Source organism: Acanthopagrus latus, chromosome 6 (genome assembly GCF_904848185.1).
Source record: "Acanthopagrus latus isolate v.2019 chromosome 6, fAcaLat1.1, whole genome shotgun sequence".
Lineage (NCBI taxonomy): Eukaryota > Metazoa > Chordata > Actinopteri > Spariformes > Sparidae > Acanthopagrus > Acanthopagrus latus.
The window spans coordinates 480,363-501,369 of record NC_051044.1 but is presented as its reverse complement, the minus strand read 5'-3'; the positions used below and the strand labels follow the sequence as shown (position 1 = coordinate 501,369).

The window sequence follows — 21,007 nt, the reverse complement described above, 5'->3', positions numbered from 1 at the left end:
GATATATTTCACTATTTTCTGCATGGTACAAAAATGAAGTGGTGCTCCATCGATGATGAGACACCTGCACGGAGGAGTTTCAGACATCAGAACAACATAAAGTCACATGTGCATCTCCACAGAACATCTGTGAAAACCCAACACAACATGAAGAACGTGTCTCTGTGAGCTCACAGTCACTTCCTGTTTCCTCAGGCAGATGTGTGCAGGAGGACATGCGTCTTGGCGGATAGTGATCATGTTTTAAACATGGAGCCAGATTAAAATCCACATCCTCCTATCTCCAGCATACACATGGGCACTTAACCCACCACATCTACATTTAGCAACAAAGAGGATGGAGGAGAGGGGGTGGAGGAGGGGAGGGGAGGGGGAGGAGGGGAGGTGGAGGAGGGGAGGTGGAGGAGGGAAGGGGAGGTGGAGGAGGGGAGGGGGAGGAGGTGGAGGAGGGGAGGGGAGGGGGAGGAGGGGAGGGGGAGGAGGGAAGGGGAGGTGGAGGAGGGGAGGGGGAGGAGGTGGAGGAGGGGAGGGGAGGGGGAGGAGGGGAGGGGGAGGAGGGAAGGGGAGGGGGAGGAGGGGGGGAGGAGGTGGAGGAGGGGAGGGGAGGGGGAGGAGGGGAGGGGAGGTGGAGGAGGGGAGGGGAGGTGGAGGAGGGGGAGGAGGGGGAGGAGGGGAGGTGGAGGAGGGAAGGGGAGGTGGAGGAGGGGGAGGAGGTGGAGGAGGGGAGGTGGAGGAGGGAAGGGGAGGTGGAGGAGGGGAGGGGGAGAACAACATGTAGGCTGACATCGATCGTCACAAAACGCTCTCTGGTGCGTTTACTGTAAACAAAGCTGCAGTTTTATTTTCTCTGGACTGAATCAAAGGAAAGTTTCCTCTGCTGAGGTTAGATCTGCTTTCAGTTTCACACTGAGGAGGAGGAGGGGAGGTGGAGGATGAGGAGGAGGTGGAGTTCCCTGGTTCCATGTCCATGAGTTCATGGATGAGGTGGAGAACAGGAAGCACCTGGAGTGAAACACGTGACGTGTGTTTGTGTAGCAGCTGCTCACACACTGTAAATCCCGTCACATTATGAAGTGTTAGCTCTGCGTCTCGGTTGTGTGTCTGCTCAGTGGTTCCTCAGCAGGCTGACACTAAAAGCTTGAGATTTGTGGATTAGAGGCATATTTGACTGTGAGAAGTGGATCCATCTCAGCAGGAGGCGTCCACAGAGGGAAACTCTGCAGCCTGCAGTCGTCTGGCTGCCTCACGTTCACTCGTCTTCTCCTCCGAATGCTCCTGCAGCCCGACTGCCTCTCTTGTTCCTCCTGGATCTTTGTTTCTTTTGTTCTCCGTGTGTTTCCCACAAACTTTCCTCTCTTGGGTTCAGTCTCAGCAGGTAGCAGCTCCTGTCTGCTCTGTCTACCTGTGTCACCTGTGTCACCTGAAGTCTTTATCATATGTTGGGATGTGTGAATGCAGGCAGGAGAATCACTGATGTCGCTGTAAACGATTGGTGAGGTTGAAAAGCTCGTCGTCCTCTCAGTGGAACAGCAGCCTGTTCACTCAACATGGCCGTGTTTGTGTTTTTCCAGTTTCTTGCTCTCATGCTGCCGTTGCTTTAAAAATAATAGAACATTTGCTCAGCGGTGACATTTGTTCGGAGTAAACTGAGGAACAGAGCACAGAGCCTCCACACTGCCAGGAGCAGCGACAGGATCAGCCTCTGACCCTCAAACCCTCAGACGCTGGTCTGTGCAGCCCGACACGCTGGAGCGGTGATTCACTGGGATGACGTGTCACAACAGTCCGACACGCTCACTGAAACCTGCGACCCAGAAAATGTTCGACGCTTCTCAGCGAACACGAGCGACAGCAACGAACTGTGAGGTGAAATCATAACCTCCGTCTCTCGTTCACTCGTCACTCCTGTCAAACATCTACTGTTCGTCTGCACGCTGCAGTGAATATTAATATGACGACACATCAGACACAATATGATGTGATAACATATAGCAGAGTTCTGTCAGCGTGCAACAAACACAAGATGCTCTGTGAGCTGACAGGAGCTGAGCTGTGTCTTCACCAGGCCACGTTAAAACTCTGACACTGAGCAAAACCTAAAAACATGAAGATTCTCAGCCAACAATGAACATAATATAACATAATATAATATAACATAATTAATATAATATAATATAATATAATATAATATAATATAATATAATATAATATAATATAATATAATTAATATAATTAATATAATATAATATAATATAATATAATATAATATAATATAATATAATTAATATAATATAATATAATATAACATAATTAATATAATATAATATAATATAATATAATATAATATAATATAATTAATATAATATAGTATAATATAATATAATATAATATAATTAATATAATATAATATAATATAATATAATATAATATAATATAATATAATATAATTAAATTAATATAATATAATATAACATAATTAATATAATATAATATAATATAATATAATATAATATAATATAATATGATGTGATATGGTATGATATAATATAATTAATATAATATAATATAATATAATATAATATAATATAATATAATATAATTAATATAATCGTCTCTTTTCAGTGGATTTATTGACGAGGTTAGTTCACTGACCGGCACTTTGACAGAAACTAGTTAGAAATGGAAATGTTGTTCAGCAGAAAGTGTTTGGAAGCTTCTCCAGATGTATTAAAGATATTCGCAGCTCTTTGTTAACTGCTGGTTGGAAAATAGCTCAATTTTCTTATTAAAATAAGATTGGGATCATTTCCAGTAAATGATTGTGGTAATTTGTGGGTAAATTCAATGAAATGTTAAAATGTTTCCTGCTAATCACCTGGTTCCTGCCGTGTGGAGCTGGGCAGTGAAACGTTAGCAGAGATGATGCTCGTCGTGAACGCAGCAGTGAGTCACGTTCAGGAGCAGAACCAGCAGCAGAACCAGCAGCAGAACCAGCAGCAGAACCAGCAGCAGAACCAGCAGCAGCGCTCCGTCAGGTCTGCAGCTGGTTGGTGCAGCTTCGCCTCAGGACCTGGAGATCTGACATTATATGCTCCATAAAGTGGGCTAAGTCCCATCAGGGATTCATATAAATTAAGATCAAACAGCGTGTTCGCCCTTGAGGTTACATCCAGATGCAATTATTGTTGAATCCCCACTTTTTCCAATGTACGCTCTGCGTACTGTTGCACTAATGCTCCTCTCCGAAGAGTAATTACAAGGACATTTCTAATTTAGTTTCCTTTCAAGCTGCGAGGAGATGCTGCAGGAATAATCTTCCCTTCAGTCAGACACAATTTAATGTCTCTTCATTTGTTCTGCGGAGCTTCGAGGGGAGAAAAGAGCAGTTGGAGGACTGAATGCATGTAGACGGTTTTCACTGTCAGTGCGCTGACGTGAGGAGTGAAACACACTTACAGCAGAAGCTTTCACGGCCCGGATCAGAACCTGTCACTGTGGAAATAACAGCTGCATATTTCTGTTTACATTCATTATTCATCGTCTCAGAAGAGAAAAGCTTTAAATAGGCGGCGGCGGCGGCGGCGGCGGCACAGCTGTCCTCTGCACCCGCCGAGACTCGGACTGAGACTCCTGTCAGTCAGAGTGCAGAGGAAACCAACATGGCCGCCCCACAGTTCACCTGCACACCGTCACTTCACTCAGTGATCAGAGCAGCGATGTACCTGAGTGCATCTACTCAAACACTGCGCTTGACTATATACTGCTACATTCACACGTGCAGGTTCGAAACGTTCCTCACCTGTTAGCAGTCTCACCTGGAGCTCTTCTTCTTCTCTCCTTCTGAAAATGATGATGTAAACTTTTAACGAGCCGTCGTGTTGAGTAACACTGAGCCTGGATTCATGGAGAGGATGATGTCATGAGACGCTCTGTCACCTCAGGTGTGATACCTGCCCCGGGCAGCAGGAGGCGGCTCAGTACGCTCCACCCTCCACCCTCCACCCTCCCAGGTTCCTCTGTGTAAAAGGCTCAGAACATCCTGAGATCACATCACTGAGTGAATTATGAATTATCTCTCTGTAATGGAGTCTCTTCATCCCTGATTCTCTCGTCCTCTATTCAATTTTTCTCCTTTATGTCCGCCTTTAACCTCCGTCTCCTCCTCCTCCTCCCATCACCTCCTCCCCCCTCAATCGCAGCTCCATGCAGGGAACATTATAGAGGTCAAGCTCCTAATTTTATCCCGTCAGAAATATTAAAATGAATCCGTCAGTGACATCATCGCAGGCTGTCAAGGACATCTCATCAGTGTGGGTGAGGCAGAGAAAGATCGGGACGACACTCAGAGAGAATAAGCCGATGATGAAGTGCTCGTCTTCTTCTCATGACTCAGTATCCTCCTCTGACTGCTGTGAGGATCCCAGTGATCGAGTGGAGGAGGCAAACCTGTCAGCAGAGAAGAAATAAAGTTGATTGCAAACGCTTTTAGGAAATATTATCTATTCTTCAGGTGTGAGGGATTTGATAAGAGTGATGATTTAAAACATAGCTCAGAGTCTGATGAGTGAGAGAAGCTTTTCTCACTGCTGCTTCTGTCCCAGAAACACAATCATCACAGGTTCTCCACCAACACGGCACACGGCCGAGATCTTCAGTCCTCCTCCTCACCTCAAGACTTCAGTCAGAACACGAGCACAAGAAAAGTATTTAAAGGACAAACTGAGACATGAGTGACGTCTGCTGACCAGCAGCCAGGACGACGTGATGGTTCTGTTCAGTGTTACTGGAGGATTTCTGTGCCACAGAATCATCTGGACTGTTTGTTAAAGAGCAACTACTTTCTAAAAGTACTTGGCAGTTGATTGGACGATCCATCAGTCTGTCACAGGCTCACGTCCACCAACCACATCAGCAGTGGGAGAGTTTAAAGTTGTGAGTCCAGCTGCCTCCTCAGAACAGAATCTGATGAGACTCCAGGTGCTGATTCCTCCAGCAGGTCTGGATCTGATCCGACTCCCCTCAGCAGGAGGACACAGTCCTTGTGTTTGGTTCTGGACTCCTGGTGGCAGAAGCTTGATGCTGTATATAAAACCAGGACTAAAGCTGGTGTGAGTCAGGTTCTGGCCCGCTGTGTCTTTAGCTGATCTTGTTTCGATGGTTCACGTTCACAGTTTCATCTTCCTGTAGCCTTTGACCTGTTTCTTGTTTTGCAGCCTGTTTGTTGTCATAGTTACCGATAATCTCTTAATTGACTTACGTGACGAGGAGCCTACACACCACCTCTGCAGCTCTGGGCCCATTGTGCTGCGTGCAGAGGTTATGTGTTTACAGCTATTTCTGGTGATCTGGGCTCAGTTTCTATTCACTGCTCTGAAATCTTCATGTCTTGCCAAAGTGTTTAAGACCAGATGCAACGCTCCGCTGCTGTCTTGGCGTGTGCTGTGATAGCAGCCAGCGTTGCAGGCAGGAGGTTTTACCTTACAGAGGTTTGCTGCCAGCCAGACTTTGTGTAGCCGGGAGGGCTGACCTGAACCCGCTTTGTCAGGTATCTGATGATGTTTTTTATCTGCGGGCCAAAAGAGCAGCGTCTCTCCTGGAGAAGCTGTCTCTCTGGATGTTCGACATGAAAGCGAGGATCTGAGTGCAGAGCAGATGAAGCACATTAACACATTATAACACATCTTTTTGTTGTGGCTCTTCACACTTCAGTGCTGCTGTCATGCTGGGCGCTGCCTCCGCTGTGACTGTTGAAGCTTAATGAATGAACCTCTTTTGTTTTGTTGACCTGTTGCTCGTCTGGTTTTCAGGGTTCGATGCATACTTCACATCGCGGACTCTGGAGAACAACAGGAGGAACGTGTGGTTCGCTGAGTACTGGGAGGAAAACTTCAACTGCAAACTGATGAGCTCGTCCAAGAAGGACGACAGCAGCAGGAAGTGTACAGGTGAGTTTACTTTCTTTAAAACACACTTCTAATGAGGACTGATGAGGATGTTTACAGTCAGAGAGGAAATCCTGCAAAAAATACAGCTTGTCTTCAGGAGCCCCGAGGTCACTGATACATTTTATAATAGTTATTAACACCCTCCTCAGATACTGCTGTTAGCTTAGTAGCTACAGTGAAGATTTCAGCTTTTAAAAGGACGTAAATTACGTCTTCTTAAATTCATTTGAGATCTCAGAGGTTTTGACCTGAAGAAACGATGGTCCGGCAGAGAGGCGATGAAGGATCCTGAGACTGAGATGGAGGCCAGAGATCACAAACAGCTGGAAATGATTCGTCAGCATTATTTCACAGATTGATATCTGATCCAGCTCAGAGGGGCTCAGAGGGAGATGGCAGTGAACCAATGAACAGCATCACATCACACTGATGTTCTCCATCCTACGCTCAGTTCTCCTCGAGGTCGTTGGAAAGTTTAGCTGCATTTGAAACATCAAACAGAAACTCTCTCTAACCTCCAATCAATAACGGAGAGCAATTAGTGACCCAATATGACGGTGTGAGCAGACCTTCAACACTAATGAACCACTTCTATTAGGAATATTGATTGAAGAACAAAACAACACATTATCTTGTCTAACTCATTTTCTGCGGATGCGTCTCGACACATTTCCGTTCGGCATCGTTCACCCTGCTCTCACTGTGATTAATGACATTCATCTGATTCATATTTAAACATGTGAGTTTTACAAACAGTCACGTACCCCTCCTGATTAATTTGTAGTGCCTAATTTATCGCCACACTTCCCGTTCCCCTGTAGCTCCTCGTTCCCCTTCCCTCCCTCCACACAGTGTGACTGAACTGAACCTTCAGCTACATGAACGCCTTCGCGGAGCAGCCGGCGTGGAGACGCAAAGGAAGCATCACTGGTTTCCTCCATTTGGAAAGAAATTAGGAATTATACTAATTTAATGCAATAACACTTGTACAATGAGCTCATGCTGTTCTCAGTACTGATTTAGTGCCAGCGCCTTCACAGAGGACCTGGTGCAGAGCTGACCTGGACCTGTTCTCCACATTGTCCTGGATCACCTGCTGTGTGTTCATGATCAGGAAGTACGTTTCATACAGAAGGACACCGCTGGACCTTATACGTATATATAGAGTCCTTGATAATTAGCAATAATTCTGAATTTACACATGAACTAATTCTAGGACAGCATTAAAGCCCTCCACCCTCCTGCACAGGATCAGATGTCCTCGTGTCTTTTAGTGGTCTTTGTTTAGTTACACAACCACAAAGTTTAGTGTCTTTCTGGTTGTTAAGTGTCTTTCTGGTTGTTCAGTGTCTTTCTGGTTGTTTAGTGTCTTTCTGGGTGCTTTGTGTGTCTGTGGTCGATTTGCTTCTGTTGGCTGTAATTGTGAGCCTCCTCTGTGGTTTTGCGTCTGCCGGCTGCTGTTGGTTGAACCCTGCTGCTGAGCATCAGTCTTCACACTGGAGACAGGGCTGGACTGGCTGTGGCTGGCAGATATTCAATATTAACAGAGTCTGTTTCAATCTTTACTTTTAAACGAGCTGTGTGCTCAGGTCCCTCAGCCTCTGTCCTGTGGGCCCATTCCATCCAGCACCGATTTAACCTGCAGAGCTGCTGAGGAACGACACAAGACGATGTACTTTGTTCTGTGCTGTAACAGTATGACATCACCTGGTTACTAACTGCCTCTGTTTGCTCACAGAACCACGTGGTTATGCTGAAGAAAACTTTGTGTTGTTGGCTTTAAATATCTGATTCTGTCTGACACACAAGTTAAAAACATCCAGCAGGACCACTCTTACAAATGTCGAAACCGTCTGGTCAGCTGTAGCTCCACCTCCGTCAATTCCACCTGTTGACATGACAGCTCACACGGATGTAATGTGAGCATCCTCTGACAGGTACAAATATAAAGCTATCTGTGTTCTGCAGGAACATTTTCACTGCCAACATTTAATTCTGGTGGCTGTGCTCGGAGGAAAGGCTGACTCACTCTGCACGGACGTTTTTAAAAGACTCTCTATTTTTACATTAAAATCCAGGGGGACGGATTCGTTTGATTATGGTGTTAGAAATATATTTTCTCAACACAATGAGGGAAAGTTTCTCAAGTGAAACAAGTTGAATGTGTTTGCTGCCAGAATATCTCCTGTCATGACAAACTGCGCCTGTAGAAGAGAAATAATGAAACATGGTGGAGCAACATAATACATTTAATTATAAGAGTGATTTCTAGGATGCAGGCGTGTTGTCATGTCTCAGCGGGGATGGACAGAGCCGGTCAGGACCCTCAGGTTGTCTCCTCCCTCCACCTGCTCTGGTTTCACCCCCGTGTGTGTAGCCTGCCTCTCTCCCAGTGCATGCTGGGATAATCTCCCGCCCTCTGCGACCCTGACCAGGATGAATGGATGGATGTGTCCCACTGTGAAAGAGTCCACATGCTTTTACAAGCACTGTAGAAAATGAACATGACGCCCTGGGTGGTGCAGCTTTATGTACAGCAGTGTGTGTTCACACATCAGATGAAGAACAGCATCATGAACATCAGCATCATGACCATCAGCATCATGAACATCAGCATCATGAACATCAGCATCATGAAGAACAGCATCATGAACATCAGCATCATGAGGAACAGCATCATGAACATCAGCATCATGAGGAACAGCATCATGAACATCAGCAACATGAAGATCAGCATCATGAACATCAGCATCATGAACATCAGCAACATGAAGAATAGTATCATGAACATCAGCATCATGAACATCAGCATCATGAACATCAGCAACATGAACATCAGCATCATGAACATCAGCATCATGAACATCAGCATCATGAACATCAGCAACATGAAGATCAGCAACAAGAAGAATAGTATCATGAACATCAGCATCATGAACATCAGCATCATGAACATCAGCAACAAGAAGAATAGTATCATGAACATCAGCATCATGAAGATCAGCAACATGAACATCAGCAACATGAAGATCAGCATCATGAACATCAGCAACATGAAGATCAGCATCATGAACATCAGCATCATGAACATCAGCATCATGAACATCAGCATCATGAACATCAGCAACATGAAGATCAGCATCATGAACATCAGCATCATGAACATCAGCATCATGAACATCAGCAACATGAACATCAGCAACATGAAGATCAGCATCATGAACATCAGCAACATGAAGATCAGCATCATGAACATCAGCATCATGAACATCAGCATCATGAACATCAGCATCATGAAGAACAGCATCATGAACATCAGCATCATGACCATCAGCAACATGAAGAACAGCATCATGACCATCAGCATCATGAACATCAGCATCATGAACATCAGCATCATGAAGAATAGTATCATGAACATCAGCATCATGAACATCAGCATCATGAACATCAGCATCATGAACATCAGCAACATGAACATCAGCAACATGAAGAATAGTATCATGAACATCAGCATCATGAACATCAGCATCATGAAGAACAGCATCATGAACATCAGCATCATGAACATCAGCATCATGAAGAACAGCATCATGAACATCAGCATCATGAACATCAGCATCATGAACATCAGCATCATGAACATCAGCATCATGAACATCAGCATCATGAAGAACAGCATCATGAACATCAGCATCATGAAGAACAGCATCATGAACATCAGCATCATGAACATCAGCATCATGAACATCAGCATCATGAACATCAGCATCATGAACATCAGCATCATGAAGAACAGCATCATGAACATCAGCATCATGAACATCAGCATCATGAAGAACAGCATCATGAACATCAGCATCATGAAGAACAGCATCATGAACATCAGCATCATGAACATCAGCATCATGAACATCAGCATCATGAACATCAGCATCATGAACATCAGCATCATGACCATCAGCATCATGAACATCAGCATCATGAACATCAGCATCATGAAGAACAGCATCATGAACATCAGCATCATGAAGAACAGCATCATGAACATCAGCATCATGAACATCAGCATCATGAACATCAGCAACATGAAGATCAGCCCTTCAGGTGCTGCTGCCGTCATAAAGCTGCCACAGGCTGCAGCACAGGAAGCTGTTCAGAGGAGGAGACTTCTTCACAATCATCCATTAGTCACAGCCGCTGGCTTTATGCTGCCTGATTGCAGCAGCGTTATCCACATGAAAACAACTGAGTGATTCAATTTGCCCATATGATTTTTTTTTTTGTACTGCGTGATTGTGTTTATTATATCAGCTGTCAGGGATTAAAACCCTCTAATCTATTTCATAAAACACAGTGACTGTTTCCAGGATGCAGTCTGTCGAGTCTGAGGCTGCTCAGACCTGATATCAGCATCCGTCCTGACCAGAGACGAGAATAACTGCTTTACAACAAACAGCGTTACTTTTGTCAGTAACGGGTCATCTAACTAATTACTGTTTCCATTGTTACAACCTGTGACTGTTGTCAAATGTCAGAAAGACATTTTCTAATTACAGAGATGCCGAGTACATTCAAATGAATGCTGAGCTCAAAAGGCAATAGTTACTTTCCCTGATAACTAATTACTGTTATAATGGAGAAATTCAGTTTCTAACTCAGTTACTTTTTGGGAGACGTAACTAGTAACTCTGATCCAACACTGGTCCTGACTGACCCGGTCACAGCTGGACCGCTCTGAGCAGGTCACATTTGGACAAAGAGAAGAAGAAGAAGAAGAAGAAGAAGAAGAAGAAGAAGAAGAAGAGCTGTGGTCTCTGCTGCCTCTGTCAGCAGCTGATGTCTGTTTCAACTAATCTAACCGCTGAGCCAGTCACCACCACATCACCAGACTCCCTTAACAAATGTAGTGATTTTAAGAGTTGTTTCATGAGGAGAAACAGCTACGACAAATTCTGAATAATTGGAGCCTTCTTGTAAATTCAGCAAATGTTCCACATGAACTTCTTTCCTTCTTTGCGTCCGTTCGTCCGGGTTATGGACGTGTGTTTGTTGGCATGTAGCCGTGTGACCGGGTCGCTCGGGACAGATGTTGATATCAGGCAAACTAATCACAAGGAAAACTGAATATTATGGCGTGAATCTATAAAAGCAGTTCATGTTGCTGAGCTGCAGCAGATGCAGGCTGATCACAGCAGGGTGCTGCGCCACCGGCAGCAGCACTGACCTGTTTTATCCTGACATCATCTCACTGCAACAACTGGGCCAATCACTCGTGTTAGTAACCCATTTACCAGAACTGTGTCTTCAGCCACAGACTTCCTCTGAACTGTATAAAGTCTGAAGATTGAACCCTGAAGATTTCCACTCTGATGGGGACAATAATCCCATGTGGGTGTTTGTTAATCGTTTTCGGTCAGTTCCACAGTAATTCAGATACAACTGAAATCATTCAGGACCAGGCTCGTTGGAGATTCGGGTGCTGGAGCCAGTGGAGGATGGATGGATGACCTGAACCAGGCTGCAGTTGTTCCAACACAAAAAGAAGACAGAGATGATGTTCTGTTTGGTTGGAGAGAGCCACAGACTTGGTTGAGGAAGGTTCTCGTTACGACACCGTCTCCATCTACATCAAAAACCTAAATCTGGTGGAGATCAGAGTGATCGCCGCTCTGCTGCTGAGGGATTCAAACTCTCACTGAACATGGGACAAGCTTTTAGTTTCCTGTAGAATCTGAACTCTTCAACCCTGTGAACCCATCTACAGTTTCCAGGACACGTTCAGAACACGGCACCAGAACACAGCTCAGAGGTTCCTTCTTCTGTTTATGATTACATGATCATTTTGTACAATATTCTGTTTATATGTATATAGGAGTTTATTCTTACCTTTTCTTTTGTTATTATTTTATTTATCCTCTGGCTGCTGTTTGTGGGACAATAAAGGATTGTGATTGTGATTGTGATTGTGATTCCCTCCTGTGCGGAGCAGCACTGTGTGGCCTCCTGGTTCCAGGTTTCTTCTGTAAAGCAGAGCGAGAACAGAGGAGACGGAGGACACACCTGCAGCTCCAGGTGTTCTGGCCCCTGCAGCCTCCTCACAGGACAGTCTGAGGCTGCACTCACGATAAAACTACAGCGACGTGAGTCCAGTTCGGTGTGTTTGTTAGAGAGGAGAGAGATTCAGCTGGAGGTCTCTCTGCCGCGGGCCGGGAAACAGAGCCTGCTCAGAGGCGGCAGACGGCCGGCAGAGTAATCAGAGGTGGTGTCGGCGCTGAGAGCAGTGAGCCCCCCTCAGTTTCACTACAACAGCATCTGACGACGAGATGCAGCCGGGTCAGGAGGAGTCGCAGTGAGAGCAGATGGTTGTTAATAAGAGAACGTGGTGCTGACAGCAAACACAGCCAGTTGTTCTGTGGGCAGAGAACATCTGGCTGCTGCCGAGCTCGCTGCAGCTGCTCTGAGAAACTCGATCTGTTTCCTTCATTTCCAGGTTTGTCAGTGGACAATAAGACCTTTGCTGCGTTTGTGTTGACCACAGGCATCTTTAGCTCTGTGGAGGAGAACGACATTATTACACTGATGCTGCAGACTCACATCCTGCTCAGGAGCACTGACCTGAGATGAGTTTCATCTGCACCGTGACGCACGGTGGGAAGACGTGGACTGATCTGAGCTCTGTGACGTCAGACAGCCAACAGCCACAACATCATGATGTTTAGTGATTGAGCGATACAAACAGGAGAGACGCGACTCAACGTGCTGTACAGGGTGAGATCGGTCAGGTTGAGTTTATCTGAGCTGTGCTGATCAGACGTCTCCTCCTCATCATCCTCACACTCCGTCTGTGGACTCAGATGAAGAGGATGAGTGTGAACACTGCTGTAGAACTGACCTGCAGCTCAGTGATGATACTCATACTGGAATGAGTGTTAACGGGCTGCTCCTGACTGTAGAGGTCATCTGGGAGCAGAAGTGATGTGTTTCTTCAGTGTTTCACTCGTCCTCGGCCACGCTGCCTCTTCCGTTGTTTTCTCTCTCATCATTAATACATTAGACCGCACAGTAGAGACCAATAAAGAACAGATGCTGACTCAGCTCCTTCTCTTTGTTGGTGTGTTGCTGCCCGCTCCGTCTTTTTTAATCTCACCCGTTTGATGGAGGCTGAAACTTTGGAGCGAAGTGCAGGTTGATTCGTCTCGATGTGAAGATTTTCATGATCGTCCTCCATGTGTGTGTGAAACAGTTCCTTTGCATCACAGCTGTAAAGCTCCTGTGTGATGAACCAACAGCTCAGCAGGTGGAGATACTGTGTGACACACTGATCTGAGGTCAGTCACATGCAGGAGCTAAACAAGAGAGTGTTGTAGCAGCATGTAGTGAGTCTTTGTGTCTTCACAGGGTCATTTTGAGAGTCAGCAGTGATCAACGTTGTTTAGAGATGAAGAGATGTCAGTCCAGAATAACGTCATGTTTCTTTTGACACTACAACAAAAAGACCTCAGCAGATCCCAGATCAGCCTCTGCTGCATCTCTTTTGCACCTGAAGAACAGACACAGGAGCTGCAGTCGATCATCCCGCTGTGTGTTCCTGCTCCAGATCCGTGTTTGACCTCATTCCATTTATACCAGCCTTCACTCCTCTATCTCCTCGGCTCAGGCGGACAGATCCACCTCTCACACAGAGCTGCTGTTGTTACAGACATTAACTGAGGTGCTGCAGTTTGTCCCCAAATTCCTCAGATTGTGTTTTTTAGGGTGAATCCCAGAGCATCTGGAGCTGTGACGGAGCAGGTGGTGTGAACCTGATGCAGGTCAGGTAGACTTCAGGTGTGACATCAGTCTGCTGACGTGTGGAGGCAGTGTCTTTATAACGCGCTGCCACCTGCACGCATCATAACCGACAGACTAATATTTGTCTTTAACATGAAATATTGGATGTTGTTCAAATTTGGGAAAACAAGTAAATGAGCAGAAACACTCAAACTCAGATGGAAACTACAGAAGAACAGAATTTATCTCTTGATTATGAATTTAACATTTAATTTCAACACTACAGTGTTTTATCCCATAACTGTGACTTCTTGTTATTATTGTTATGATAATAATAATAATTAGTAGTAGTAGTAGTAGTATTACTATTATGATGATGATGAACATGGTCGAAGTTTAAGTCACAGAAATATGAGCTTATTTTTTGTTCGGCCCAAATATCGGTTCTGATGTAAAGACGGCAGCTGGTTGGAGCGTCAGTGCAGCTTCTGGTTCTGCTGAAGACTTTATGGACCTCAGAGGATTCTGACCAGTCTGTCTCCATCTCTGTGCTGATGAGACACCAGAGGTTAAACTGGGATTTGTTTTTTTCCATCCATAATTCAGCTGGCATGTGATTGTCCAGTGGGCTGCGGCGCTGACAGCATCAGTTAATGAGCTCCCACGTGAGCCTGAACTCATGAAGAGCGTCCGTCCTCACGTCATTATCAGTTTAGTCACATTTTAAAAACAAACTGGACTGAAAGATGCATTCTGTATTTTCTGTGGTGGAGCTGCAGATTCTCCTGAGCTGAACGGTCCAACAGAACCTGTCACAGTTAAACTGCAGCAAATAAAATCGCAGTGACGTCGGAGCCTGTGGTGACGGACGTCCTGTCAGAGACAATCCTCACGTGACGTGAAATAGAGTTTAAATGAAGAAGAAAGCAGCTCAGCAGCTCTCAGAATCAGAACCATCGACTTGCTCCAGACGTTAAAAGATGGTAAGAAATTAGAGACGATCACTGAAAAGATTCTGTTTCCAAGTGAGAAAGAGAACCAGCTGAGGCCTGCAGCCGTTTAAATCTCCTGAAGGTCCTGAGAGCCTCGGAGGACTGATTAAGCTCTCAGATTGGAAAAACAACATAGTCTGAAAGATCTCAAGGACCATCGGCTGGGAGGAAACAACATGGATCAGGAGGGTCGAGGTTTGTCTTTGATACGTGTGAAACTCGTCGTGATGGAGAGCGAGGAAACTTCATTGTGTGGAGTCCAGAGGGGATCGGGATGATGGAGCGGGTCGGTGCTGTTAAACAGCGACAAACAAGAACTTCTCACTCCGCTCGTCTCTGAGACTGAAGAAGTCTGTCTGTCAGTCAGGACGCTGAGACAAAGACAAGAGGATCAGAGAGAAGCTTGGCCCAGACGAGGACAGAACAGCCCGTCCTTCTCCTCCTCTCAGAACCGAGTGTTCCTGCAGCGGTGGCCCGGCAGCTGCTGCCATTTAACTGCTTTACTTATTTAGCATTTTGCTGCATAATGTTTCCAGCAGCAGTGTCACCAAACACCAGGAGAACAATTCTTAGTAATTGTGCATCATAATGAAATGTGCTACGATTTCACTGCACTCAGTCCTCCCACTGCTTCTGTGATTGTCTGAATTTATTTGCATCTCTGCGTCTGATTGTCGTTACATGTTATATATTCAGATGACTTAATCATCACAGAGCTTCTTTGTTTTTCTTTTTAATTATGGAAACTATCCTGGGCTCCGTCTGATTCTGAGGAAATCGTTCTGTTGTAGAGACAAAGTGGCATCATTAGGTTGTTAACAGCTGGAGACGTTACGTCTGATTGTGTCGTAACATTTCTCTTCACCTCCATCGAGCTGCTGCTTCCAACCAGAACCAGAATCTCCGGGACGTCTGAGTTTGACTTAGTGGAGACGAGCTGCAGACCAGCTAACGATGTTAGCCAGCTGTTAGCTAACTTCCACTGTAGCCCTGTGCTAACTGGACTTTGGATAAAATGAGTAAATGGTTCTGCTGTCCAGACATTTGAGATGTTGTCAGACTCTCTTTAATCACCTGAACCTGAAGTTCACGAGTCCGAGCGTCAGCAGGTTTGACCTCCATGTTCAGACCGACGACACGTTTCCAAACAAACCAAACAGTTTCAACATTTGAAAAGACAGAACCGTGCGTGTCGGAGGCACCTTCACCATATCAGCACGGACCACATGTCCATCCTCCATCCAGCAGTTCATAAACGGCTCATATCCTCCCGTTTATACACCACAGTCATCACAATCCTGTTATCACACTCAGTGAATACAAACTGCTGCTGTTTTGGGAGGAAATAACTTTGGACACGCTCGTCTTTCTGCTGACAGGCTCAGGTTTCCCTCCCTCAGGCTTCAGCACCGAGTGGCTGCACAGCGCTCACATATAAAAGCTTTAATGGGAACCAGTACGGGTCGCTGTCTCACCGGACCGCTCAGAACCTCTCTGCATGCTCCTGCTGTTAGTTTTACACAGAGAGACTCCAGAAAACATCGAGCCAGGAGTGTGAAGAAGGAAATGTGCAGCTGAGCAGCATCAGTGATTCTCCAGGTTCCACATATTTATGATAAAACTGAAACATTATAATGTAACTTAGAACTTTTAATGACTTTATATTCAAACTTTATTTCAGGAGAAAATGATACGAAATATAACATATTTAAAGATTAAACCAGAGGTTCTGATCCTTCTGACTTGTGACCTTCTCATAAAATAAGATAAACTTTCTCGCTCTTTGCGTTGGATTCTGTATTTGTAGCCGGAGGCGCTGAAGGACTCGGAGCTTTGGACCTGGTTCCTGTGAGATAAGTTGAGTCGGTACAACAGTCTGCTCAGTTCTAGCTGGCTGATGTAATCAGCTGTGGCTAATTAACGTTAGCAGAAGTCAGCAGAATACGACATGAAACGTTCGGCTGGTGTCTCTAAAACGAGCTCTGTAAGCTGATATGTGCTGTCGTCGACGGGTGGCACAGAGAACCGAGAGACGGTCCGGTTCATCGTCAACAACACAGATTAATACGTGTAAACTGCCACAAGTTGTTACAGACAACAGAAAGAGTCACATTTCAAAAGGCAACAAGCTTTTTTAGCCTCTCTTACAGGTTAAAGCTGCTGAGTGAATGTGTGACAGCTGAGTTTGATGGAATTCAGAAGTTCTGAGTTATAAAGTGTTGGACTGGTTAATGTTGGCTGTTGAGGATCTTTTATCCTGTCTGTCTGTCTGTCTGTCTGTCTCTCAGGTCAGGAGCGTATCGGCATCGATTCCAAGTATGAGCAGGAGGGGAAGGTCCAGTTTGTGATCGACGCCGTGTACGCCATGGCCCACGCCCTCCACAACATGCAGAGGGACCTGTGCCCGGAGAACTCCGGCATCTGCCCCGAGATGGACCTGGCAGGAGGGAAGAAACTGCTCAAGTACATCCGCAACGTCAGCTTCAACGGTGAGTGGACGCGCCGCCCCGTCCTCCTGAGACGTGCCGTTTGAACTCTTCAGGGTCGAACAGCAGCTTCAGAGGGATCAAACCCACCAGAGAGGAAACTGATCGTAAAAACTCTGCCGGATGTAAAAGAGCATTAAAATGTCTAGATTGTGTCGTAAACCGGCCTCTGCGTCCGCCTTGGGTCGTAATGCCTGATATGGACATGTTTAAAATATATGTCATGTACTGAAATCAGAACCCGTGAACTTCTGGGTGAGGCTGAAGTGTTCACTGTAGAGGTGACTGAATCATGACTCATCCGGACCTTTAACCTGAGTCTTTAAAATAACCCACGAGTCGCGAATCTCTGGTATCATTAACTCGGATCACTTGAATCCTACTATAATCAAATCTAACATGATAAATAGCATCACACAGAGCCGTTTTCATATCAAGCTCGCAGCTCGAGTCAGAGCAGCAGAGCACAAACAGCCGAGCGAGTGAAGTTTGTGTGTTAGAATCCTCCAGTCGGCCCTGTCGTAGTTAAGACTCGTAACCACTAACGTAGTGCAAGAGGACGACGGACTGAGTTTCTTGGTGATTAGGCAACACTGACTCAAGTGACTCATCTGACAACCTGCTTCAGTTTACTGAGTGACTCATAATGAGTGGAATGATTTAAAGGAACCATATTTTCCAGCTCTAGCTGACCGTGACCAGACGTCTGCTCATCACCATCACAGTCTCACCTCACAGAGCAGCTACACTCCTCAGATTACAGCTACACAGTGCAAGAACGTAACTAAGTACATTTACTCCTCATGTCAGATTAAAGTTGTGTTGCTTCTGACTCGACTGTGTTGTAATAATCAGCAGGTGTGTTGTGATGCATCGTATAGGTCCTCTGCACGGTGGCTACAGAACGCAGCGACTGTGATGCAGTCAGGACTCTGAGTCTCAGCTGCTTTCATCTGGATGGAAGACGCTGTAGATAATGAGTGTAAATGGGTCATTAGATTATTATATTTGTTCGGATGAGGAGCCGAGCGTGCAGCTGGTTATTGTATTCTCACTGGGAAAAAAGCATATGATGAATGTAGGTCACAGTGAAGCTGGAAGCAACGAGTCTGTGTGGAGCTGAGCTGATTTAAATCATGTGACACGGCGCCCTGATGCGCTGATGCTGCACCGGACTGTGAGAACGTATAGACGAGGCGTTAATGTGCCTCTTGTTTTGGGTTGAGTGACATCTAGTGGCGAGGCTGCAGGTTGTAGCCAGCCTGTGTTGTTTGTCCATTCTGGGCCACTGTACTTCAGGTGAATGTAGACGATGAAACATTCTATTTCATTTCTAAAACTGTCGAAAGGTTGTTGAACAGCGACAGACGGGAAGAAGAAGAAGTCCCGACTTTGTTCTTTAGTTCATCAGAACCCGTGTGTCCGGCTCGGTGATGAAGGTATTATTCCATAATCTGCTAACATCCCTGCAGAGCAGCTGCGTCTCTGGGCGTTAGCTGCTATGCTAACTCTCCTAGCTTGTGTGTCTGCTGGTGCGATGTGTTCACTGACTCCTCTCTTCTTCTGCTCCTCTTGAGTGTCACTTGGCGAACTTGTCTCAGGATGTCGTCACAGATCTGATCTCAGGTCAGTTCTTTACACAGCTGAGAGTCGACACGTCTCGTCCTTCAGCTGCTTCTGTCTCAGAATAAGATGACGTATTCAAGGATGTGTTTAAAGCACTTTAGGTACACAAATAGTCATTCACAAGTGTTTGTTACAGTCCTGAGTAGATAGTTATGACACAATCATCAGTCTACTGGAGAAACTCGTGTCTGTGTGTGTGTGTGTGTGTGTGTGTGTGTGTGTGTGTGTGAGCAGGTCTTATTGCTCTTAAAGGGGCAATAATTAAGACTTTTATTGCTCCATAGAACAGAATGAAGTCAGTCATTAAGTCGCTGCCAGGTTTTAAAATTTCTGACTTTCCGTGGGCTCCAGTGTTTGGAACATAAACCGCCCGAGGAGTTTCATCACCCACTCTTCTTTCTCTCCAGGTCCAATAACAGAGGACGGAGCGTCTTTATGGCGAGCGGTCGGCCCGCAAACACTTTTCATCCTCCAGACAAAATGCAAATGAAATGCAGTGTTATTACAGCAGCGTCCTGCATCGTGATATTATTGTTTTCAGTCTGCAGCCTCGGGGGACGAGGTGCGTGTGTGTGTGTGTGTGTGTGTGTGTGTGTGTGTGTGTGTGTGTGTGTGTGACCTCATCGTCTACCTTTAGACTTCTTTAGTGCTGCTGAATACATTCAGAAGGAGCCTGAGGAGAGTTACCGGCTCTGTTCAGATATTTAGTGAAAGATTTGATTTAATACAGAAAATTTCAGCTGATCAAACCAGTGAACCAGTGACATCATCACCAGACTCCCTTAACAAATGTAGTGAATTTAAGAGTTGTTCCATGAGGAGAAACTGAACAAACATTGTGAAACTGTCTCTGACAAATTCTAAATCACTGGAGTCTTCCTGTAAATTCTGCATTAAAATCAAACCATTAAAGTAACATTATGTAGAAATTAGTATTTTGTATGATTTGGCGCCCACGCAGTTTCTGAGTGCAACACAACTGTTGTAAATACAAATCTCAGGTCTGAATCAACAGTATAGGCTCCTTCTTTGTCCCCGTGGAGAAAGTCCCCAGACTCCCTTAACAAATGTGTCAGTTTAGTGAGTTGTTGAGTTGGAGACACTTTATAAACTCTGTGAAACTCTGTCTCTGACTCATTCTGCATTATTTGGACCTTCTTGTTCATTCAGCAAATGTTCTACATGAACTTCTTTCTGTCTTTGAGTAGAAACATGGAGTCTGTTCGTCTCAGTGATGGACGGGTTTGTTTTGTGCAGAGCAGGAAGTGACATCACATCACAGGTGGTCACTCAGACGCAGGTTGATGTAGATAGCTGACCTCTGTGATCTGATCAGACCGGACGGATGGTAGAACCTGGACTCATCAGAACCACAGATGTTCTGTAGTCTCCTGGGTTTAACCACTTGTTGGAGCAGGAGGAGACAGGGCAGGAGGAGACAGAGCAGGAGGAGACGGAGCGGGAGGAGACAGAGCAGGAGAAGACAGGGCGGGAGGAGACAGAGCAGGAGGAGACGGAGCGGGAGGAGACAGAGCAGGAGGAGACAGAGCAGGAGGAGACAGGGCGGGAGGAGACGGAGCGGGAGGAGACAGAGCAGGAGGAGACAGAGCGGGAGGAGACGGGGCGGGAGGAGACGGAGCGGGAGGAGACAGAGCGGGAGGAGACAGGGCGGGAGGAGACAGAGCAGGAGGAGACAGAGCAGGAGGAGACGGAGCAGGAGGAGACGGAGCAGGAGAAGACGGAGCAGGAGGAGACGGAGCGGGAGGAGACGGAGCAGGAGGAGACGGAGCAGGAGGAGACAGAGCAGGAGGAGACAGGGCAGGAGGAGACGGGGCGGGAGGAGACAGAGCAGGAGGAGACAGGGCAGGAGGAGACAGAGCGGGAGGAGACAGAGCAGGAGGAGACAGAGCAGGAGGAGACAGAGCAGGAGGAGACAGAGCAGGAGGAGACGGGGCGGGAGGAGACAGAGCAGGAGGTTCAGGCTGTCAGGAGATGAGAGGAGACGGCTGGATGAGATCAGGTGTTACATCTCGTCCTGTTTTTAACGTGATGAATCTGATTGTGTTGCATTGTAACACACCAATCAACAGGTGATGTCACAGGTGATGTCACAGGTGATGTCACAGGTGACTCCTGTGTGTGACGCTGAACACGCTGAATAATTATTTAGCACCTTGTGACATCA

General features: G+C 45.9%; 1 protein-coding gene across 4 annotated transcripts in view; it reads left to right on the top strand.

Annotated features, from left to right (window-relative positions):
* LOC119020742 (metabotropic glutamate receptor 7) overlaps window positions 1–21,007 on the top strand; it is a 187,139-nt gene that overhangs the window by 114,738 nt on the left and 51,394 nt on the right. For all 4 annotated transcript variants that reach the window (XM_037100314.1, XM_037100315.1, XM_037100313.1 and 1 more), the window contains exons 5-6: window positions 5,808–5,945; window positions 16,999–17,199. In XM_037100314.1, the coding sequence (XP_036956209.1) occupies window positions 5,808–5,945; window positions 16,999–17,199 (339 nt within the window). The remainder of the gene's footprint in view (window positions 1–5,807; window positions 5,946–16,998; window positions 17,200–21,007) is intronic.